Source organism: Mastigoproctus giganteus, chromosome 4, assembly GCF_048544385.1.
Source record: "Mastigoproctus giganteus isolate SK-2022 chromosome 4, ASM4854438v1, whole genome shotgun sequence".
NCBI lineage: Eukaryota > Metazoa > Arthropoda > Arachnida > Uropygi > Thelyphonidae > Mastigoproctus > Mastigoproctus giganteus.
Window position 1 is genome coordinate 43219197 of NC_143578.1, and position 25911 is coordinate 43245107.

Sequence of the window (25911 nt, forward strand, 5' to 3'; positions counted from 1 at the left end):
TCCTTGAGAATTTCAATTCGATCCAAATGATCCTGAATTCCACCCTTGATCATTGCCTCCATGATTTTCCCTACTACTGAAGTCAGACTGACAGGTCGATAATTTCCAACTTCACTTTTAGAGCCACCCTTATGTATGGGAGATACATTTGCACTTTTCCAATCCAAGGGAATCTCCCCAGAGTCTAATGATGCTCGCATAATTAGCCTCAATGGTTCAATGCACTCGCTTGCTGCCTCTCTTAAGATTATAGGGTATATTCCATCAACTCCAGGAGCCTTACTGGTCTGTAGGCTCGAAAGTTTTTTCATTAAATAATCTTGCGAAATTTCAATATCATTAATTACATATTTTTTAACTTCGCTCCCACAATTTCCCTTTGCCACAAAAGGCTTTTCATTTGTAAATATTGATGCAAAATAACTGTTGAGTTCATCTGCAACGGCAGCTGGTGTATTTATTACTATCCCCTTTCCCTTACATAAAGGTCCGATCTGGTTTGTCCTGCTCTTCTTGGCATTTATATATGTGAAGAATTCTTTATCCCCCCCTCTTTGCTCTGTTTGCTAGTGATTTCTCATAAACTGCCTTTGCCTGTCGAACCTTTTCTGTGGCTCTATTACACATCACCTTGTAGCTGTTATAGGCTTCAGTACTTTTTATTGTTCTGTAACCTTTCCATGCCACCTTTTTCTGCTCAAGTAATGCGGCAACTTCACTAGTCATCCAACTTGGAACCCTCCTCGTGGAGTATTTTTTTAATGGTATATACGCATTCAAGGCATCTGTGATTAATGTTTTAAAAGCGTACCACAGTTCAATTGTATTCATTCTCTGCGCGATATCTACCCAGTTAATAGAGGCCATGTAGTACCTTAAGGCATCGTAATTTCCTTTTCTGAAATTAAAACCCATTCCTTTGCCTTTTACTTCTGCTACCTCTCTCATCATCATCCACCGTAGAACTCCGTGATCACTTCCTGCTACTGGTTCCTCTACTGTCAGCCCTGTTATGTCATCTGATTCATGTGTGATGATGAGGTCTAGGATATTCTTTTCTCTAGTATTTTCCCTGACATGTTGATACAAATAACAGTCATCTAGTTGATTTAAAAATTTTGTTCCCCATGTCGAGTTTCCTTCCCATTTACTCCAATCAATTAGAGGCAGATTGAAATCACCCATAATAAGGCATTGACGCTTACTTGCCCATTCCATTTGCATGTAGAGGCTTTTGTCATAATCTTCACAATCACCTGGTCTGTAGATTACTCCTACTCGCATTATACCTTTGTTTCCAACTATCTCACACCATACAGACTCTATACTAGCATGTGAGACGTCTGAATCCGGGAAAGCTATCGTCGCACTCAGGCTGCTTCTGATAAGAAGCATTACCCCACCACCCCTTCTATCTAACCTATCCTTCCTAAATACATTATACAAGCCGTACTGAAACTCATCATCCCCAATTTCCGGGTGGCACCACGTCTCTGTAAGCCCTATTATGTCCGCGTTACTTGTTTTAACCAGCAGTTCGAATTCGCTCATTTTATTGACGACACTTCTAACGTTACTGTATAAACAATTAAGATTTACTGTTCTTGTATATTTAACAACCCTAACACAACCCTTGAAGTTTTTTAGGCTCTCTTCCCTGGCATTAGCTACCCGCCCACGTGAAACGTTTGTGCCCCCAGAACATCTAGATAATACGTCCAGTTGGGGTAACAGATAAGAACTCTTGAGGTATGTGCAAGAGTTACTTTGACCAATATTATCAGATAAACGCGTGTCAGTATTACCCACATCCCCCCTAACTAGCAGTTTCCCTGAACCTTTAAGGTATCCTCAATAATACTGGCAAAAACTTTTGCACCACCTTTGTTTAAGTGTATCCCGTCTCTACAAAACAAATTCCTTCTACCTACAAGTGTGGGCCATGCTGATAGAAATTTACCCCCTAAAGCCTTGCAGATTCCTTCAAGTCTTGAGTTAATCCACAAGGCTCTTAACATATAATCCCTCCTATTGTGTCTGGGCAGAATTGCAGACACAGACATTATGGCCTAGCTCGCGACATTTCCTCAGCATGGTCCTGTATTTTTCCAACAAATCGTCAGATCGTGTACGTTTAATATCGTTTGTCCCCACATGAATAATAATATTTTCTTTACCCCCTTTAAAATCCGACAGTCTGTTGGTGACATCATCAATAGTTGCTCCCGGCAGACATACCCTGGTTCTCCTCCACCTATCTTTATTACAAAAAATATTCCCCGTTTCCCTGACAATGGAGTCTCCTAATAATTTTATATCAATGATATCAGAATGCCACCATGTTTTTTGTTATTCTTATTAGTATTAGTAACGGCCACATGGTGCAAGGAAGCCTATGACCTATGCCGCACTAGCCAAAAATAAATAAATAAATAAAAATTTAAAATTAAAATAAAAAAAGATAATAATAAGAAAAAAAATTAATAAGAGAAAAGGAAATAGACAATCCATGTGTTTCCCTCCTCCTGTAGGTAATCCTGCTGACCTTTGAATTTCCCCAAACTGTCAGCCTCTACCACCCATGTAGGTAACTTATTCTAGTAATTTATAACTCGCTGGCTAAAATAAAACTTCCTGAAATCCGTCATAAACATCTCCCCCGCGTAACTCCTTGTTCTAGAATCATTTATAACCGTGAAAATTTCATCCTCATTCATTTTACTAATGCCTCTCAGAGCCTTAAACACCTCAATCAAGTCTCCTCTAAGGTACCTAGTTTCCAAGCTCTGCAACCCACATATTCGAAGTCTTTCCTTATACGGATGCTTTTTGCCGACCTCACCAGGCGAGTTACTTATTTTTGGACCCTTTCAAGAAACACAATGTCTTTCTTTAGGTGCAGTCTCAATACTTAAACACAGTATTCCAAGCGTGGTCTAACAATATAGAATGAGATTACGACGTCCTTATCGCTACTAGAAACTTTTCGATAACTCATCGACAGAACACCACGGGCCTTCCTTGCAACCTGTCTGCAATGCTCAGAGAACTTCATGTCTGACTGTATCATAACACCCAAGTCCCTTTCCTCCACTACTGGTGTTAGTTCAACTCCACCAAGTGTATAAGTTATTTTGGAGTTACTGTTCCCCAGGTGTAATACCTTACACTTTGCTGGATTAAAGCATAGCTGCCATTTTTCTGACCATCCCTGAAGTCCATCTAGGTCACTCTGCAGAAGCTCTGCTTGGTGGTGATCATTAACTACACTGCCAATCTTTACATCATCTGCAAATTTAACCATCCCGCCCTCTATCCCTTCATCAATATCATTTATGAAATTCAAAACCAACAGTGGTCCTAATACTGATGCTTGGGGAACCCCACTTCTTACATCAATCCAATCTGAGGAATAACCATTTATCACAACCCTCTGCCTTCTGCCCTGAAGCCATCCAGCTATCCATCTAAGGATTTTCCCTGTGATTTCAACCAGTTCCAGCTTATAAAGCAACTGTTCATGTGGGACTGGCTTTGCGGAAATCAAATTAAACTGTCAAAATTATTCTCTCAGTCCAGCTCTTGAGTGACCCTGTCAAAATAGCTAACCAGATTAGTTAAACATAATTTTTAATTACCAGTTCTAAGAGTGAAGTGGGTAATTTCCCACTTCACTCTTAGAACTGTCCTTATGTATACATTGGCACTTTTCCAATCCAACGGAATTACTCCCAAGTCCAATGATGCGCTCATAATTAGCCTCAATGATTCATTCACTTGCAGCCTCCCTCAAGATTATAGGGTATATGCCATCAACACCAGGAGCCTTACTGGCCTGTAGGCTTGAAAGCTTTTTCATTAAATAAGCATTTGAAATTTCAACATCATTAATTACATTTTTTTCAACTTCACTCCCATTATTCTCATTGACATAAAGGGTTTTCCTTCTGTAAATATCGATGTAAAGTAACTGTTGAGTTCATCTGCAACTTCAGCTGGGGTATCTAATACTATCCCACATCCATTACATAAGGATCCGATATGGTTTATACTTTTCTTCTTTGCATTTATATATATATGTGAAGAATTCCTTATCCCCATTCTTTGCCAGTGACTTTTCATAATATGCCTTTGCCAGCCTAACCTTTTCTGTGGCACTATTACAGATCACTTTGTAGCTTTTTTTTTTTTTTTTTTTTTTTTTTGAAAACCCCAAACACAAGTGGTATTAGAACCTATAGTACTTAGTACTGTGCTTGGGTTGGAGGTAGAGAAGACGAAAGAAGATTTTTGTTGACATTAGACTTCAACTTCTATAGACCATAATTTTCAGGAAATACGTATGAAGGAAGGTTGTTCCATAAAATGGTAGGTGAATGAATAAACGAGGAATATGAAAACTTGGTTCTGTAAGTTTGAAGTTGGACAGTAAATAGATGTTGGCGGCTCATGTTCGGACTGTTTTGAAAGAGAGAGAGAGAGCAGGAATTACAGAAGGCAATTCAGAAGAACAGTTCCTGTGGAAGTATCTGTAGAAAAGGCATGCAGCAGAAACAGTACGTCTATGAGACAGTGAGTGGAGAGACTCTGTTAGAGAGGAGTCATTAATTAACCTAACTACCCTCTTCTGAATGGAATCTAGAAACCTGAGAGAGGTTTCGGGGGCACCACCCCAGATGTGGGAACAATATTCCATGGTAGGGCAGATTTGCGATTTGTACACGGTGAACAGCTGTTTGGAAGAAAAGTAACGCCGAGAGCGAAAGAGAAAACCAAGGTTTTTTAGATGCTTTTTTGTTAGTTGGTTTTTAGGAGCATTAGCAACTAAGGCCATACTGCTCCGAGGATATGTGGTTGTCATTCCCTGACCTTTCTGCATCCTCTGTATTTCGTGGTCATGGGCTCGAACCCCAGTCTAATCAAGAAGCGTGTGCTATGCACTGCTGCTCCTGCCCACCTGGCTACGGAGGCGCCAGAAATCGGAGTGTCACCAAAGATAGCATAGGAGCAAAAGAATCCATTTTGCAAGATATAAGACAAGACTGAGTTTTAGAAGGATTGAAATCAACTAAGTTGTGTTTGCCCCACTGGAGAATTACCTGGAGATCGGCATTTAAGGAATTGGTAGCGGATATTCGAGAAGTTGAAGCTGATTGAGCAGGGCAAGGTTTCTCAAAATGGAAAGTGGAATGCAATGTGCTATCATTGGCAAAACTATGGAAAGGATTTTCGGTCAATGGAAGAAGGTCTTTAATATATAAGAGGAAAAGAGTTGGGGGAAAGAACTGAACCTTGGGGGACACCAGCATTTGTGGAGAATTTAGAAGACAGGCAGCCATCTACCATCACCCTCAGTGAGCAATCAGAGAGAAAACTGGATAACCAATTACAAAAAACAGTTGTCAAACCATAAGATGGAAGCTTATTTAGAAGACCTTTATGCCAAACACGATCGAAAGCCTTTGAGATGTCAAGAGCAACTGCTTGTGTTTCACCAAACTTTTCCATTCAATTTGTCCATAAATGGCAAACATAAGCTAGAATATCACCAGTGGATCGACAATGACAGAATCCACACTAGCAATCGTTGATCAGACGGAAGGTTTCTAGGTAGTCTAAGAGTTGGTGGTTAATTGATTTCTCCATTACTTTAGGAAGAGTAGAAGTAATTGCAATGGGACGATAATTGGATGGGAGGGATTTGTCACCCTTTTTAGGAACTGGTTGGATATGAGCAAATTTCCAAGCAGAAGGAAAAACACCTTTGGAATAAGAAAGTGAAAAAAGGCAGCAAAGAATGGGAGTATGTTCAGGAGCACAGGTTTTGAAAACAAGTGGAGAAATACCATCAGGACCTGGAGCTTTCTGAGCATCAAGATTCGTCAAAATCCTTCTGACATCCTTTTGAAGGAAGACCACAGGAGGCATTGAATGGAGCATGCTGGTAATGGTGGGAGGTGTTTTACCAATATCATTAATACGTGAGTTGGAAGTAAAATGGGATGCTAGCAGGTCAGCTTTATCCTTGGCCGAAGTGACAAGAGAACCATTGGTTTTGACAGAGGTGGGAGCAGAGATGGGCAAAAGTTGCGGCCAATAGCTTTGGCAAGAGACCAGAATGCTCGGCTACAATTAGGGCAAGAAGCAAGTTTTCTACTCTTAGCCTGTTTAAAATCTAGTTTGGACTGATTAATAACTGCTTTACAATTGTTGCGAGCTTTAGTATAGGCACAAAATTAAACTGAAGAATCGGAAACAAGTCAATTACAATAAGCAACATTCTTCTCTTGAACAGCCTTAGCACATTTATTGGAAAACCAAGGTTTAGATAAAAGACGAGATTTTAAAGTGGAGTGTGGAATAAAGGATTCCATTCCTACAAGAATAATTCACTGACACAATCAGAGCAAACGTTGACATCAGAAGTTTTGAAACAGTAATCCGACCAAGGAAAAGAAGAAAGGAAATGTCACAGGTCATCCCATTTTGCATTCTTGTAATGCCAAACAATATGAGGTTGGGAATAGTCATGAGATAAAGACTCCATTGGAGAAGAGACAATCACCAAGTTGTGATCTGAGGTGCCTAAAGGACCACTTACTTCAATCATGTATTTAGAAGGGTTGTTTGTGAGAAAAAGATCATGCGTGTTGGCTGTATGGTTAGGATTGTCCGGTATTCTTGTAGGTAAATGAACAATCAGTGCATGGTCATTAGTAATTGTAAAAGCCTCAGAATCTCGACCAGCTGGGTCAATGTGACTAGAAAACGAAAGCCAGCTAGAGTTGTGAACATTAAAATCACCATGGAAAATTATCTCACCGTTAGGAAAGTTGGACTGGAGAAAGTCAAGTTGCAAAGAGAGGAAGTCAAAGAGCTCCAAGTGATTAGTGGATTTGGGAGAACAGTAGAGACAACAGATGAATTTGACACAATGAGGTAGAGAGATTTTAAGCTTGAGAAGATCGAAAAGAGGATTCCAAATTACCAAGTCTCTGACAGGGAATATTGGAACGGACATATTCACAAGTACCACCTTTGAGGCGAAAGGAATCATACAGCGAATAATTTGGGCAACTGAGATGAGCACTAGTTGAATCAACCGATAACAGATTCTGTGAGAAAAAGTTTGGCAGACTGCAAGTGGAAACGGACATCGTTGAGATTAGAATTGAGACCACGTATATTTGTGAAAATAACTAGGAAGTGTGTGGGAGGTTTAGATCTTTTCGCAGATAAGCTTACTCTATTCATTTGACAATTCATGGTGTATTCAACAGTAAGAAAAAGTGGGGAGAATGCTGTATGAAGTAATGAAATTTTTGGATAGGGCGTACACATGGTAAGAATATACCCAGATCCTTGACATAACGTCGCCTCGACAATTCCCCAAGCATACACACTACTCGGACTCTCTCAGTCACTATCTGGCAGAGTAGAGGTAGCAAGATTATACGCTAGCTAATCCGGAAGCCTCCTAAAGAGTTACCAATAGGTTTGGTCCGGTGTACTAAATAGCAGCCGGCCTGCGAACACCGTTTTAGAGCTGTATCCTCGAAATGTAAGGAATATTGGATCTCGCCATGATGTTCATCATAACCGCAAAAGTCATCAGTCATACTGCATGATGGAAGAGGTGGGGAAGGGTTGACCAGAACTCAGCTCTGGAGACTAAACATGGGTTCCACCACTTCAAGCCTCCAATAAGCAAAGTGGTGGTATTGCACTGGTTGATTAGTGTCATCTACCACCTAGTACTGCCTGGTAACACAGAGGGGCAGCATTCCTCCGTGTGGTGTGGGCGCCACACCTCGATCCCTGCTTATGTTGGTTCACACCTGGATGGTCACCCACAGTGTGCTTGTGCACGGAGGTTATACCCAGGATTACTAATGGCACCCACCATTGTGAAGGTGCACGCAGAGGATCTGGCTATCATAGACCGTCCGGACTTCACTGAAATTGGGTACACTTGACTTGAATGTCACCTGAATATCAGTTCCATCAGAGTTTTAGACTCCCAGGTAGCAAGTACAGCTTGTCTGGCATATCTGAGAGAATGTCTGTGATGACCTCAGCTGTTATAGTTTTCAGTACTTTTTATTGCTCTAAATTTTCTATGGCATCTTTTTCTGTTCAAGTAATCTGGCAACTTCCTTATTCATCCAACTTGGAATCTTCCTCATGGAATATTTTTTTAATGATATATAAGCATTCAAGGCTTCTGTGATTAATGTTTTTAAGGTATGCCATAATTCAATTGTATTCACTCTCTTGTGAGATAACTACCCAGTTATTAGAAGCCATGTAGCATCTTAAGCCACTGTGATTTCCTTTCCTGAAATTATAACCCTTTTAACTCCTTTGCCTTTTAACTCCTGCTACTTGGTCCTGTAGTGTCAGCCCTATTATGTCATCTGGTTCATCGGTGATGATGTGGTCTAGAGTATTCTTATCCCTTGTACTTTCCCTTACATGTTGATACAAATAATAATCATCTAGTTGATTTAAAATTTTTTCCCCCTGTGGAGTTTCCTTCCCATTTGCTCCAATCAATTAGAGGCAAATTAAAATCACTCATAATAAGACATTGATGCTTACTTGCCCATTCCATTTGCATGTAGAGGCTCTCATCATAATCTTCACAATCACCTGTCAGTATTTGTTGGCTTAACCAGTACTTCAAATTTATCACCTTTTGTTGATAAATTTGATTTAGCATCGGCCTTAAAAAAATAAATTAAAAAAATCCCATTGCCTAATTAAAATTAGGCAATGGGATTTTTTAATTAGGCTATGCACACTATGCCTAATTTTAATTAGGAATCTGTTTAATTCTCCTTTAAATTTAAGTGAGCTCTTTAGTTATACAAGGTTGGGCCAACAAGTTGTTTCAACAGCACTCTGCCTAGAAGAAAAATTTCTTCTATCCAGATTATAACTCTTCTTCCTTAATTTAACTACATTTCTCTCGTTTGTGACTGTGAAAGAAAAATGCTAAGCTCATTAATTAGTTTACTAGAACCTTCCAAAGCCTTAAATTCTTAGATCAAATTCTCACACAGAATTTATTCATTATACTCCAAGCATTCATGAATAAAAAAAAAAAAAAAACGAGTCTGCCCAATGATGTGCTCTATAATTATTACTTTACCATGCATTTGATAATTTATTATAGATAACATTGAAACAGTTAAAACACGTGTGAACCTGTCCAACATGGCGGCTGTCATTCTCTTTGTATCTCTGAAAGGTTTTGGACAAAATATTCTTTTGCCAAAACTTTTCTTTAGCTCTAACCCAGGGATAATAAACTTTCTTGAGATGGAGTACCACAAAAGTAGAGAGAGAGAGAATAAAAAAGAGCAAAATATTTTTCCCATGTCAAGCAGATTTATCTTGCATGTCAACTTTGATCTAACCAATGTTTGTTGTGATATTATGGTCACAGAACTTGTTCAGTTTGGTAACACTGAATCAGGGAATAACTCTTGTGATATTTCAGCACTGCTGAAATATAAAGTGCACAATTCAGAATGACAGTATGAAAGTATTAAACAAATGAAGGAAATTGGATTAATCATGCTTTCTTCTAGTCAGTCACTGTCAGTGAAAAATCTTCCGGTATACTCACAAAATGTGTAAATTCAACACTTCACCAGATTTAGCTCTGGTGAAGTGTTGCTGATTTAAAAAAAATGCAAAGTAAATTCACTTTGCTTGTCACATTTTCCATAAGTATCATAGGTTCAAGATTCTTTGTCTTGATATACCTTACAGCAAAATACACTACACTGCTGGTAAACAGCTGTGCATAGTAGTACAATTAAGATAAAAAATTACATATACCTGTAAAAAGTGCACAAAGATGAGCCTCAAGCAATGTGACAAACTGAAGCATGAATTTTGGATAGTATTTTTTTAAAGCAGTTCACACTTTTTACTTTTCTGTTCTACTGACTTCTCAATTATACCTACATTCTGTTGGTAAGTAAATTATAAGAAAAATTGTAAGAAAGCTCGTTTTTATTTTGGCTTCTATATTCATAAATTTTATTATAAGACGAGCTTTCATACATACATAACTTTATGTATAACCAAGTGCAATATCTAATACAACTGTTTTCATTAGGTGTCAAGTTTGTTTAAAAAAAAAACATACCTTGCTCAATTCTAATATGCATTACAGTGAAAGCATGTCTGTTTCTTAAAACCAAAAAACAAAACTTATTACACAAGATTTTGGTACTACAGTGCATTCCAGTTAATTGTGGCATTGGTCAATCGGGGCAGTTGCTTATTTGGGGCAAGAACAGAAACAAAACATATATTTAGTCCGAATTTGTTCCGCTTATTTGGGGCAATGAAGGTTTGTTGTTATTTGGTTTTTAGGAGCATTAGCAACTAAGGCCATATTGCTCCGGAATATGCGTTGGTCATTCTCTGACCTTTCCGCATCCTCCGTATTTGGTGGTGACAGGCTAGAACCCCAGTCTAATCAAGAAGCGTGTGCTACGCACTGCTGCTCCTTCCCACCTGGCTACGGAGGCGCCTGGGGCAACGAAGGTCGTGATTGAACAATAAACTAATTTAGATGGTTCGTAACAAAGAGATCATGCGGGCAGCAGCCAAATCAGTTATTGCGAAGTCGTGCTGTACAGTGGTTGTTTTACGTTTGTTCTGTGTTGTGCTAATCGGATTCTGAAGAAATTTTGCTTGCAGTTGTTTACGATCACACACTAGGTACATATGTATACATCTTGTGGGTTAGAACAGATTAAAAACTATACCAAACAGTGCACTGATTTTGGTTTCCCCCTCCCCTTTTTTTCAGTACATTTAAAACCCCTGTCAAGATGCCACGTAAAGATTTGTCACTTTCAGAAAAAATTGCTATTCTTCACAAGATAAAAAGTCAACCTCCTAACATCAGTCATCATCAGCTAGCGGAGATAATAAAGGTGCCAAAATCTACAATTTCACGACTGCTACAGCAACAAGAAAAACTTAGAGGAGTGGACATTGCGCGTGGATTTAAAGAAAACATCTCATAAGTGAAAGAGGGAAGGCAAAGATCCAGACGTCGAAGATGCTTTGAATCAATGGTTTTCCACTGTATCTAAACGAGGAGTGCGTGTAAGCGGCCCTATGCTAAAAACCAGGTCAGAAGAGTTGGCCAAAAAGCTAGGTCGCGTAAATTTCAAAGCGACGGATGGTTGGTTGTCTCGATGGAAGTGTAGACATGACATTAGTTACAAAAAAGCACATGGTGAGGACAGTGCTGATGCTATAAGTGCTGAGCAATGGAAATCTGAAAAACTGCCAGAATACTTAAAAAATTTAGTGGGGATGACATTTACAATGCCGACGAAACAGGCCTGTATTATTGTGCTATGCCAGATGGTTCCCTCAGCTATCAACACATAACACTGTCCGGTTCAAAGAAAGCAATGGATTGTGTAACAGTGTTGTGCTGCTCAAACATGTCAGGAAATGATAAACTCAAACTTTTGGTTATTGGTAAAAGTGCCAAACCTCGTTGTTTCAAGGGACTTACAATAGGCAGTTTGCCAGTTTCGTATTATGCCAATAAGAAGGCGTGGATGCCACATATATTTTTATGCAATGGCTAATGAACTGGGACGCGGAACTGCAATGGAAGTCCAGAAAAATTCTGTTGATATTGGACAACCGCACCGCACACTCTAATGTAGCTGGTTTAAAAAATATTGAACTGGAATTTTTACCCCCTAACACCACATCCCTGATACAGCCTATGGATGTGGGAATTATAAAAAAATTTGAAGACCTATTATCGCGGAAAGCTGGTTAATCACATCCTTGAAGCAATAATCGAGGAAAATCTACTGACATCATCTTCGAAATCAATAGAGGTTAGTGCAAAAGTTTCAATGCTAAAAGCTGTACAATTTATTGCCGATAGCTGGCGAGGAATAAGCAGCAAAACAATTTGAAATTGTTTTGCTAAATGTGGTTTCACGACTAATTGTGATTCAGACGCGATAAGCTGTACAGAAAATGAAATGGCTTTGGAACTGCAACAGGTCCAAAATTGGGAAGAATTTTTATCGATTGGCGATAACCTTCAATGCCACGATGAAAATGAAGCTTATGAGGAAACAATTATTGAACAAATTGTGGCAAAACATTCAGACACCAAAAGACCGAGAAAACGATGATGATATACGTAAGCGAGTGACTAACCAGGATGCCAGGAAATGTATCGCTGAATTGAGATGTTATTTCATGCAGGAAGGCAATCCTTTATCAGCATTAGATACCTACGCCGACTTTGTTCAATTAGCATTAGCATTAGTAGAGGCATTTGATGCAAGAAAGCACGCTTATGCAGCATCAGCCAAAAAAAAAATAAAGTAAAAAAAAAAAATAAAAAATAACCACTTCCACTTCACCCCTCTGTTCGTTCGAAATACCTGTCCAGCTGAGCCTTAAACTTATTTAGGCTATCAACTTCCACGACAAGGGGTGGAAGTCTGTTCCACCTACCAACCACCCGCTGGCTAAAGGCAAATTTCCGCACATCTATCCTACATCTGTCTTTCCTCAATTTGAACTTATGCCCTCTCAGGTGATTATTCTGAGCAAGAGGAAGAATCCCATCAGCATTGAGCATGCTCAAACAATTCAAGGCTTTGTACACCTCTATCAGATCACCTCGCTGGTGCCTAGTCTCCAGACACTGTAATTCGCAAAACTTAAGCCTTTCTTCGTAAGAGCACCCCTTTGTTCCATTCACTAATCTTGTTGCTCTTCTCTGTACTCGTTCCAGCAGCTCTACATCCTTCTTGAAATGAGGCCTCCAGGCCTGTATACAGTACTCTAGGTGTGGCCTGACCATTGCCTTATACAAGGGAATAATCACCTCCTTATCCCTGCTAGAAAAATTCCTATATATCATTGACAATACACCATGAGCTACTCTTGCAGCCCGTCTGCACTGCTCAGAGAACTTCATATCTGCCTGCACAACCACCCCCAGGTCCCTTTCATTCTCTACCACTGTCAGTGTAGTACCACAGAGTTGATACGTTGCTCTGGGGTTGCTGTTTCCCATATGTAGTACTTTACATTTGTCAATGTTAAACTTCATTTGCCACCTCTCAGCCCATCTGCTCAACCTTTCCAAATCCTGTTGCAGCAGCATAGTGTCAGTAGTGTCCTTGACAACCCTGCCAACCTTCGTATCGTCTGCAAACTTGGACATTAAGCTTGATATACGATCATCAATATCATTTATAAATACAGAGAACAATAAAGGACCCAATACTGAACCCTGAGGGACTCCACTAATAACATTAGTCCACGATGAGCAGTGTCCATTGATTACCACTCTGTCTTCTCCCCCTCAACCACCCCTTTATCCATAGCAGCAATTTGCCCCCAATGCCACACTGCTCCAATTTGTGCAGCAGTCTTCCATGTGCAACAGTATCAAAAGCCTTTCTAAGATCCAAGTATATAATATCAAAGTTATTCCCTGCATGCAGTTCTTTTGTGACTGCATCATAGTATCCAATCTAATTGGTCAGGCAAGACTTCCCCTTAACAAAACCATGCTGTGTCCGAGCTATAACTGAAGTCTTGTCCAGATGATCCTGCAGTGCTTCTTTAACCAGTGCCTCCATTAATTTTCTGGGAACAGAAGTTAAACTCACAGGTCTATAATTACTTGTGTCAGCCTTTGATCCTCCTTTGTGAATTGGGGTCACATTTGCACATCTCCAGTCCATGGGTACCTCCCCTGAGTCCAAGGACGCTCTCATAATTATGGCTAAGGGTTTGCTTACTTCCTTTGCTGCCTCCTTTAATATAACTGGATAGATCCCATCCACCCCAGGTGCTTTTCTTGTGTTTTACTTCAACAATTTCTCCTCCGTTTTACTCTCAGTTATTACAAGTTATTTGGTTATTTGGTTTTTAGGAGCATTAGCAACTAAGGCCATATTGCTCTGGGATATGCGGTGGTCATTCCCTGACCTTTCCACATCCTCCGTATTTGGTGGTGACGGGCTCGAACCCCGGTCTAATCAAGAAGCGTGTGCTACGCACTGCTGCTCCTTCCCACCTGGCTACGGAGGCGCCTCAGTTAGTTATTACAAGACTCTCTAGCTTACTGCTAGAGTTGAATACACCTCTGGCACTCCCCTCACTGAATAACTCCTCATGTGTGAATGTCGATGCAAAATATTCATTTAGTTTGTTAGCTACCTGAGCAAGGTCATCAACAGTTGACCCATCGATATCAAGTGGACCAATCTGATTCATCCCCTTCCTTCTAGAGTTTACATAAGTAAAGAACTCTTTGCTGTTTTTCTTCGCATCACTTGCCAAGGATCTCTCGTAATCTGCCTTCGCCTGCCTAACCTCCTTTGTAACTTGGTTACAGATCAACTTGTATCTATCATAGGCTTCTGTGTCACGTGTTAATTTGTATGTATCCCATGCATTTTTCTTCTCTGCCATATGCCTCATTAGTTCATCTGACATCCATTTATGCCTAAACCTTGCACAATATTTCTTAGTTGGTATGTAAAGCCTAGTAGCTTCCAAGATAAGTTCTTTGAATGCTTCCCATTTTGAATTTGCTGTTGGTAAAATCATCAATTGATCCCACTGTATAGAATTTAAATACTGTCTCAGTCCATCGTAGTCGCCTTTACGAAAGCAATACCCCTTCCCTTTACCCCTAATGGTAGTTTCCCACTTCAGAACACTGTGATCACTGCCACCTAGTGGTTCATTTATCTGCAGATTCTTAATGCATGAAGAATCACTACTGATAATCAGATCAAGAGTATTACTCCCTCTAGTTGCCTCCCGAACATGCTGATGTAGAAAACAATCATCCAATAAATCCACAAACGCCTTGCTAGTGTGTGAGTGACCAGCCCCCAAATTCCAGTCAATATCTGGAAAATTAAAATCCCCCATTATAAGACTCTGATTTACTGGCCCACTCTATTTCTCTGTACAGTTTCTTATTATACTCATCACAGTCATTAGGCCTATAGCACACTCCTACTCTCAATTTTGATCTCCCAATGCTTATGTCACACCAAACTGACTCGACACTGCACTGTCCAGCGATGTCGACTGGCTTCACTTCCTTGGATTTTATGTGTTTCTTAACTAATAGCATAACCCCTCCTCCCTTCCTATCCTGTCTATCCTTTCTGTAGACATTGTACTCCCCAAATTCCAGTTCTGCATTCCTTATATCTGTGTGACACCACGTCTCTGAAATCCCAACAATATCTGCCTTTGATGTTTTGAGCAATACTCAAATTCCTCAAATTTATTTACTAAACTCCTAGCATTGGTGTACACGCAAGTATACATGCACCTGCTCTTCCTCTTAGCCACCCTAACACAACCCATGTGTTTACTTGTACCCCCATGATTCCCAGCAGTCTCTGTAATATCCTGCATCTTATTTTCCAGGCTGCTGCTCATTCCAATAGAAGCAGTGCAAGAATCACTTTCTCCTCTGCCAGTGGCTACTGTTAATCTATTAGTCCTTGTATCCCCCCAATCTAGCAGTTTTCCGACCCACCTAACACTGCCTGATAGCATCAGCAAACATTCTTGCACCCTTTCTATTTAAGTGTATCCCATCCCTGTAGAAGCAGTCTCTCCTGTTAACAAGTACAGACCAGGCTGAAAAAAAATTCTACCCCTTGAGCACTGCACAATCTTTCCAGGGCCGAATTGATCGACAGGGCTCTCATCATATACTCCCTCCTATCGTGTCTGGGCAGAAATGCAGACACTTTCAAATTCAACCCTAATTCACGGCTTTTTTTCACAGTGACCTGTACTTGTTAAGTAATTCCGCCGGTCTCCTACTCTTAATATCATTAGTGCCAACGTGTACAACTATATCACCTTTTGTGCCCTTAAAAGATGATATCCGCTCTACATCGTCATCAACCTTTGCCCCTGGCAGACATACCCTGGTCCTGTTCCACCTATCCTTTTTACAAAGCATGTTTCCCGTTTCCCTGACAATAGAGTCACCAACAACTACTAGTTCCTTTGGGACCAGCGCATTCTGTCTTGGGGGTTGCTGCTGTGTTGCGCGATGACCAAGTGCAAGCTCTGGCATTGGTGTGGGCAGCTGAGAGCTTGATGGGCCCCTCACTTGTAATCCTTCGAGGGCATCCACCCTGTCCTTCAAGCTCTCATATAGGCCCATAACAACGCTGAGTTGTCGCCTGATTTCCTTACACTCCTTGCATCGTGCACATATAAAGACATCCCCCATGGCAGTATCATGTCCCATACCTGACTGCTCCGCAAACATCAAGCAAATAGTGCATCTTAAAAGGCTGTGATTCAGAAGGCAACTGCCCCCCTCAGTTCTCCCTTGAGCCACAGCATTCCCATTAGCTTGAGCCTTTTGCTTTCTGCTCTGGTTTGAGTCATGATTTCGATTTACTTTCAATAAAATTTCAATTTCAGTATAAAATTAAATCCTAAACTTGTATCCCAACACAGTTATAACGCTATATTTATGTTTCAGTGACGAGTGTTATCTACGAAATATACGAGTGTTATCTACGAAATATTTATGTTTCAGTAATGAGTGTTACCTACAAAATCCCTTTATATAACTTCCGTATCAAGTTATGTATTAATTATTTATTTTTACTAATTATTTATGTTACGTAACCTAAGTGGTTATACGTATAGTTAAAAGTACAATTTAATTACCAATGAAGTTCGACAAGATTAATAGATTTTACTGATTAATTTTCCCGTAACAATGGCGGCTATTTACGAACGGTAAACACGTGGATTTGATACCCTTTCCGATACTAAGTAATACCTACAAAATCTCTATCTAAGTTACTTTAAACTTAAGTACGGTAAATAGGAATATAAAGCTACTCTAGAAAATAAGTTAATATGTCAATTTAAACTAATAAAGCAGAAAATAAATCAGAAAAAACTTCTCTGTTCCAAGAGCGGCAGAAAGGCACGTCCGCACCGGCAACTCTCGTCCTCAGACTCACAATTGCAGTCCATAAAGAGAACACGTCAGGGTACACTTCATAATTTTTTTCAAAGTAAGAACGCTTAAGTAATGTGTAACCTTTGCTTGACATGGACATTATTCTGTACTGTATCTTCATTTTATATATGTACATTTTATGTACATAAGTACATTTTGTTTGCTTTTAGCTTTAGTTATTTTTAAATAAATGTCTGTACCAATATAACTTAAATACAGTGTGCTTTCTTTAAATACCACATTCCCTTTATTTTATTCATACCTTTTTGCCTCCGTTAGAATGTGCTTTTCAGCTCATTAAAATTTTGCTTATTGGGGCAGCAGCTTAATTGAGCCAAAGTGATCTGTCTCAATGTGTCCCAATTAACCGGAATCGACTATATCAGTAATCAGTTTTATAGGTTTTTTTTTTTTTTTTTGAAAAACAGACATGCTTGAATAGGATTACATTTCAGAATGAGCAAGATCAGTTTTTTGAACAAACTTAACATCTTGTGAGTTTTTAAATTCTTCATCTCTATTTTATTACGATCACTTAACCAAACAGATAGTGAAGTGAATCACTTAATAAGAAACTATGCTGTTTTTATTAATGAATTAGAAAGACACTGTGACTAGCAACCAATCAGATCTAACTTTAATTATTGGGAAATAATTTTAAGATTTGTCACTGCATTGTAAACAGACTGATTAGGATCTTTATTTCACTAATATTTCAAGAATTACATTATAAATTCTTATAATCAGAATTTGTAGTAAAATATTTTAATCAGTTTTGATTAGAATGTAATGATTAATGTGAATTTTTCTGCTGAAATTACCAGTGCCTATATTACATATTTAAGATATTATTAGTTACCCACATTACAAGGTGTGATAAAAAAAAGTTTAGAGACTGGATTAATATTTGTAAAAATGAAGCTTACTAACTAGTCAGATCACTTTCTAAGCAGTCTCCTTGATTGTAATGCTTCTGCAACTCAGAAGCATTCCTGATAGGCTTCATTCGGAATTACTAGCAGTTCCTGTGTTTCATTTGGAATAATTCCCTTAGTTGAGGGGGCTTTAAGCTTGGGAATAAAAAAAAAAAAACAATGGAGGTTAAATCTGGTGACTATGGCATATGGGGACCCTAGGGATGGAGTGCTTTGCAAGAATTCTCGAACGGAAAGCAGTAAGTGTGCAGGGGCATTGTCACGGTGCAAGTGGCAATTCCCTAAAGACTATTTTTCTGGACACTTGCTCCAAACAGCATTGTGCATTCACCAAAGAACTGTTTTGTAGCATTCCTAGTTCACTGTTTGGCCATGTCGGACCAATTCAAAATTAACAATGCTCTGTACGTCAAAAAGTACAATTAGCATGATCTTAACCCCTTGATCTTGCTTTTTGCATTTTTGAGAAGATGGAATCTTCCACTGAGATCTTTGTTTCAGGGTCATAGTCACACACTCAAGATTGTTCACTAGTAATGATGGAAGAAACAAAGTGGGTAAGTAGAAGCACACTGACAAAGCTCCATACATGCAAGAACTCACCACTTTCTGTAATCATCAGTGAGGGTGTGAGATACAAACTTGACCGAAACATAACACATTTCCAAAGCTTGTGTTCAAATTGACTGACACATACCATAAGAAATACCAATTTCACTAGAAACTCTGTGGATAGTAAATTATTATTATTAGCCATACGATGCAAGGAAGCCTGAGGCTTATGTTGCACCAGCCAAAAAAAAATTCCCGAGTTACCATGTGAGAGAGAGAAAGGAATCACCAAGAAAGAGAAGAATGATGATATCCAGCTCAGGAACCTGAGTGTGCCAAGCCCATCAGTGTGCCAAGCCCATACTCACCAGATGTGAGTCCCTGGGGGTAATCATGAACATTAGCAAATAGATCATTGGTTTATGAAAGGGTGAAGATCATCTTTGATAGACAAGCAGCTCTGTTTAAACTTTGCAAACCAAATGGCATAGCATATTCTCTGAAAACTATTTTTAATATTTTGTGGGTTTTCATGTCACTTCCCCTAATTTGAAATAAAATCTGATGCAAATTCACTGCTTAGTAAAATCACTCATTAAAATGAATCAATACATAATGTATCTTCTATTCAACAAGCCCTAATTCAGACTGAGTGCAGACAAAGGGTGATTCACATGTTACTATGTTTAGATGAAAAACCAAACATGTGAAAAGTCACAACTCACTATAATACCACAATTTCAAGATATAAAATAAGTCCCTAGACTTTATCTCACTTCAAATGTTTTTATGCTAAACATCAATAATGATATTATAGCCAAGAAAGGAAAGTTACCTTATTTTAAATTGTTTGCTAAAAAAAGTTAAAAGCTTAATTGACACTAAAATAAACATTAAAATTTTAAAAAAGTTGCTTTTTTTTGTTAATTGTTGGTGCATCAGCTTCTGTGGCCATAACACACCTCCCAAAGGTTTTGCATTTTTACTCTGATCCAAGCCCGAGGCGGGATTCGAACCTGCGATCTTTGGGTTGCCAGGCAGGCACTTTACACCCATCTGGCTAGCCCGGTCGGCGTTTTTTTTTTCAATTGTGAAGTTTTCTTAAAAACCAAAACATTAATAAGTACACAAATATGAGGTTCATCATAGGAAGTACCAAATATGACTCACTTTGTCCATATGTGGTTGCATGTGCTTTATAATTATAACCTTGTTGATAGCTACCAGATGGAGGAGGCGAGGGGCTACGTGGACGTTTCAGGTTACCCTACAATATTTAAAAACATATGCCATTTGGAAAACAAATTGCTAATTTCAATGTATTGAAATTTAATTAATATAATAAAAATCACTATGGTCAATATTAGAATAATCTCAGTTACTTCTATGTTAAACATTAGCAAAACAGTAGTGTTTAATCCCAAGATTTTTTTGTTTGTTTGCTTCTTGTTTTTTTTTTCTGTTGTATGTATTGTTCTTTTCTTGATTTTGTTGTATTTCTTGTTTTCTTTTCTGTAACACAGTGGGCACAAAAATAAAGAGCAGGATATCTTGTTGTTTTTATACTGAATGTGTTATAAACATATTTCACTTTAAAACTGTTGCTTCCAAAACACTTATCAATGACCAAATTTCTAAAATCCTACTGCTGTTCTACATAAGCACAAACATCATTAGGTTTCTTATAGAGTTTGAAACTATATATAATGTCATTAACTACCCTGCCAACCTTAGTCTACTACTATTACTATCTCTCCATATATACAAGGGGCGATCATTTAATTCGCAGACTGATGCAAGCTTTTACTGCTGCTAGAGGTGCTCTCCCTAATCGATACTGAGCAGAATGTGTGCGCATGGCAGTACTTGTCGAGCTAGTGTTGCGTGAAGACAGTTTTATTAGCCCCATGTCACTGACAATCGTTTTGAACTAAGTATCATTTCAGACATACAGACCGAACACGGCGATATGTGATTCGTTATTGTGTCAGACAGGGCTTAAATGCATCGGAAACAGTTAGTTAGAGATGAATGAAGCATATGCTATTGAGTATCTTGGTTTTTTTGTTTGTTTGCTTCTTGTTTTTTTTTTCTGTTGTATGTATTGTTCTTTTCTTGATTTTGTTGTATTTCTTGTTTTCTTTTCTGTAACACAGTGGGCACAAAAATAAAGAGCAGGATAAAACTAAATAAAACTGTCTTCACGCAACACTAGCTCGACAAGTACTGCCATGCGCACACATTCTGCTCAGTATCGATTAGGGAGAGCACCTCTAGCAGCAGTAAAAGCTTGCATCAGTCTGCGAATTAAATGCGAATTAGGTTTCTTATAGAGTTTGAAACTATATATAATGTCATTAACTACCCTGCCAACCTTAGTCTACTACTATTACTATCTCTGCATATATACTAGGGGCGATCATTTAATTCGCAGACTGATGCAAGCTTTTACTGCTGCTAGAGGTGCTCTCCCTAATCGATACTGAGCAGAATGTGTGCGCATGGCAGTACTTGTCGAGCTAGTGTTGCGTGAAGACAGTTTTATTAGCCCCATGTCACTGACAATCGTTTTGAACTAAGTATCATTTCAGACATACAGACCGAACATGGCGATATGTGATTCGTTATTGTGTCAGACAGGGCTTAAATGCATCGGAAACAGTTAGTTAGAGATGAATGAAGCATATGGTATTGAGTATCTTGGTAGGATGGCCATATTTAAATGGCACAAGCAATTCAGTGAAGGCAGCGAGTCTGTTGCAGATGACCCAAGACCTGGTTAGCATTCCTCCTCAACAACTCCTGAGAAAATTGCAAAAGCCCAGGAAATCTTAGATGAAGACAGGTAAATTATACCCTTCAGGGACTTAAACTTGGAGTCTACTAGGCTTTTCATTCCAACCAAGAAATACTGTTTAAGATTCAGGCCTAAATGGACATCAGATAAATTAATGAGGCTGGTGGCAGAGAAGAAAAATGTATGGGATGCATGTAAATTATCAGGTGACACAGAAGCATATGGCAGATAGAAGCTTGTCTGTAATCAAGTCACAAAGAAGGTTAGGCAGGCAAAGGCAAATTATGAGAAATCTTTGGCAAAGGATGCAAAGAGTTCTTTACTTATGTAAACTCTAGAAGGAAAGGATGAATCAGATTGGTCCACTTGATATCAGTGCTTTGACTGTAGATGATCATTCTCAGATAGCTGCTGAACTAAATGAGTATTCTGCATCAACATTCTCATATGAGGGGTTATTCAATGAGGGGAATGTTTATCAAACTCTAACAGGGAGCTAAGTGATTTTCTAATAACTGAGAGCGTGGAGCAGAAATTGTTGAAGTTAAACATAAGGAAGGATCTGGGGTGGATGGGTTCTATCCAGTTATATTAAAGGAGGCAGCAAAGGAAGTAAGCAAACCCTCAGCCATAATTATGAGAGCTTCTTTGGACTCAGGTGAGGTCCAAATGGACTGGAGGTGTGCAAATATATCACCGATTCACAAAGGCAGGTTGAAAAGGTGACAGAAGTAACTATAGACCTGTTAGTTTAACTTGTGTTCCGGGGAAAATAATGGAATCACTGGTTAAAGAAGCATTGCAGGATCATCTACACAAGACTGCAGTAATAGTTATGACACAGCATGGGTTGTCAAAGGAAGGTCTTGTCTGACCAATTTGATTGGTTACTATGATGTGGTCACAAAGGAACTGAATGCCAAAAATAATTTTGATATCATATACTTGGATTTCAGGAAAGCTTTCGATACTGTTGCACGGGGAAGACTGCTGTACAAATTGGAGAGGTATGGCATTAAGGGTAAGTTGCTACAATAGATAAAAGGATGGTTGAGTGGGAGACGACAGAGAGTGGTAATCAATGGGTGCTGCTCTTCGTGGACTAATGTTATTAGTGGAGTTCCCCAGGGTTCGGTGTTGGGCCCATTGTTGTTTTGTGTATTCATCAATGATATTGATGAAGATATATTAGGATTAATGTCCAGGTTTGCAGATGACACAAAGGTTGGCAGGGTTGTTAACGACAGTAAGGACAGTATGATAGTCGAACTGGATCTAGATAAGTTGGGCAAATGGGCTGAGAAGTGGCAACTGAAGTTTTAACATTGACAAATGCAAAGTACTGCATATGGGTAACAATATCCCAAGAGAAATGGACTAACTGTGTGGTACTACACTCAGGGAAGTGGAAAGTGAAAAAGACCTGGGGTAACTGTGCAGTCAAATATGAAGTTCTCTGAGCAGTGCAGAGGGGTTGTCAGGGCAGGTATATATCTTGTGAATAATATATAGGAATTTTGCTAGCAGGGACAGGGAGGTGATTATCCCATTGTACAAGGCAATGGGGGAGATTACTCCTGGTCTCCCCCCCTCTTTTCCCTCTGTTGCAGCATGGGCCTGCTTCACTCATTTGGGGGTCATCTTTTCTATGGACCCCTTATAAACCCACAGCCTTCACTCTCCCCACCCCTCTCTCTAACTTACAACTACTAGTGTCTGAATCATCTGTAAATTGCTTGAGCCCTACCCCCAAAAACTTAATATCATCAAATCCTATAACTTGTACTCCTTTTTAGGTTCTAGCCACTGAAATCTCAGGAAATTAGGTGTCAGGACCTGCCAGAGTAAATAACTATAATACTGGTGTACCTGGTCTGCTTCCAAGGGGTGGAGTATGGACAACATTGGGTCCCATTAGGGGCCCAGTGGCTAAATGACCAGAAGAACAACGGTACACGACACTACACATGTACAAAATCTATACACTTTTAAACCTCTATCATTGACAGTGTTCTGTTTCACACCCACAATGTATAGTAAGCGGAGATGGGGAAAACCCCTAGTGCCATTTGACACTAAACACACTCTACACAAGGTAATGGTCAGGCCACACCTTGAGTACTGTGTATAGGTCTTGAGGCCTCATTTTAGGAAGGATATACAGTTGCTAGAATGAGTACAAAGAAGGGCAACAAGATTGGTGAGTGGAACAAAGGGATGCTCTTACCAAGAAAGGCTTAAGTTCTGCAAATTGCAGTGCCTGGAGAGTAGGCACCTGTGAGGTGATCTGTTTTTTGTTTGTTTGTTTGTTTTAGAGTTTTATGGTGCATTAACATCTAAGGCAAGAGGTGATCTGATTGAGGTGTATAAGACATTGAATGGGTTGAGCAAGCTGAATACTGATGGGATTCTTCCTCTTGCTCAGATTAAGAACCTGAGGGGGCATAGATTCAAATTGAGGAAAGACAGTTGTAGAATGGATGTGTGGAAGTTTGCCTTTAGCCAGCAGATGGTTGATTGGTGGAACAGACTTCTATCTTTTGTTGTAGAAGTTGATAGCCTAAATAAATTAAAGCTGAGCGGGACAGGCATTTGAAACGAATGGATGGGTGAAATGGGAGGGCTTTTTTTTTTTTTTTTGGTTGATGCTGCATAAGCTTGTTTTCTTGCATCGTATGCCTCTACTAATGCTAATGATTGCATATCAATAATCATTAAACATGAATGTGGTTTTTTTTTGATAAAATCAATGGTTTAAAGGGCTGGTAACAACTTGTTGCACATGTGCATAAAAATGCCCACTGCTTGAAAAAATAATTACGTGACTGCTAACTTTATAGCCCTTTATAACTGTGGAGTTCATAGTATATTGAAAGGTGATCACTAATGTACACCTGGGAGAAAGAAATTGAGATATACTGAGAGAGAGAGAAAAAGGGGGGTTGCCTAGAGTGGTTTGTAATTGATAATGATAATTGGATATTATGACGTGCTTACAAAGGAGCTGGATGCAAAAAATAATTCTGATATCATATAGTTGGATTTCAGGAAAGCTTTTGACACTGTTACACATGAAAGACTATTGTACAAATTGGAGCAGAATGGTATTAAGGGTAAGTTGCTACAATGGATAAAAGGATGGTTGAGTGGATGGTAATCAATGGGCGCTACTCTTCGTGGACTAATGTTAGTCCACGAAGTGGAGTCTCACAGGGTTCGGTGTTGGGTCCGCTGTTGTTTTGTATATTTATCAATGATACTGATGAAGGTATATCGGGCTTAGTGTCGAAGTTTGCAGATGATACAAAGGTTGACAGGGTTGTTAAGGACAGTAATGGCAGTGTGCTACTGCAACAGGATCTAGAAAATTTGGGAAGATGGGCTGAGAAGTGACAACTGAAGTTTAACATTGACAAATGCAAAGTACTGCATGTGGGTAGAAGTAACCCCAGAGGAATGTACCAGCTGTGTGGTATTACACTTAAGGTGGTAGAAACTGAAAAAGACCTGGGAGTAATTGTGCAGTCAGATATGAAGTTTTCTGAGCAATGCAGACAGGCTGCCAGAGGAGGTCATGGGATTTTGTCAATGATATACATGAATTTTGCTAGCAGGGAAAAGGAGGTGATTGTCCCTCTGTATAAGGCAATGGTCAGGCCACGCGTTGAGTACTGCGTACAGGTCTGGAGGCCTCATTTTAGGAAGGATGTAGATTTGCTTGAGCGTGTACAGAGGAGGCAACAAGATTGGTGAGAGGAATGAAGGGATCCTCTTACCAAGAGAAGCTTAAGTTCTGCAAATTGCAGTGGCTGAAGACTAGGCACCTGCAAGGTGATCTGATTGAGGTATATAAGGCCTTGAATGGGTTGAGCATGCTGAATTCTGATGGGATTCTTCCACTTGTTCAGATTACGAACCTAAGGGGGCATAAATTCAAATTGAGGAAAGACAGCTGTAGAATAGATGTGCGGAAATTTGCCTTTAGCCAGCAGGTGGTTAATTGCTGGAATAAACTTCCATCTGTCATTGTGGAAGTTGATAGGTTAAATAAATTTAAGGAGGAACTGGACAAACATTTAGAGGGAATGGTTGTGTGAATTTTTTTTTTTTTTGGCTGATATTACATAAGCTCATACGCTTGCTTTCTTGCATCACATGCCACGATTACTATTACTATGATCAAGCTGCTCATTGATAATGATGTAGATGTGACATCATCTGCCAAAAGGGCTATATTTATATGAGGATCACTGATAAAATTTGACAGATTGCTGTCGAACACAAGGAACAGTAGGAGTCTGTGGAGACCCAAAGATATACTTATGGAAACCATATCATACATTTTTGCTACACTGTTTTGCAGCGAAACTGGCCTATAATAGTTTATGAAGTTGGTGGCTCCTTTCTTAAAGAAAGGTTTGATATTTGCTTAAAGTGGGTTGGGTACTTCCCAGTTTGGAGAGGGAGATTAAAGAGGCCAATAACAAGGGGTTGCAGGGTGGTAACAGCCTTCTTCCAAAAGATTACTGTTATGTCATTTAGCTCAGTAGAGTAGTCCTAATCTAGGCTTT

The 25911-nt window shown here is 39.3% G+C and overlaps 1 protein-coding gene across 7 annotated transcripts in view; it reads right to left on the minus strand.

The window, feature by feature from the left end:
* LOC150086675 (G protein pathway suppressor 2-like) overlaps positions 1-25911 on the minus strand; it is a 152268-nt gene that overhangs the window by 56177 nt on the left and 70180 nt on the right. For all 7 annotated transcript variants that reach the window (XM_090371519.1, XM_090371518.1, XM_090371514.1 and 4 more), the window contains exon 7: positions 19714-19810. In XM_090371519.1, coding sequence (XP_090227645.1) covers positions 19714-19810 — 97 coding nt within the window. The remainder of the gene's footprint in view (positions 1-19713; positions 19811-25911) is intronic.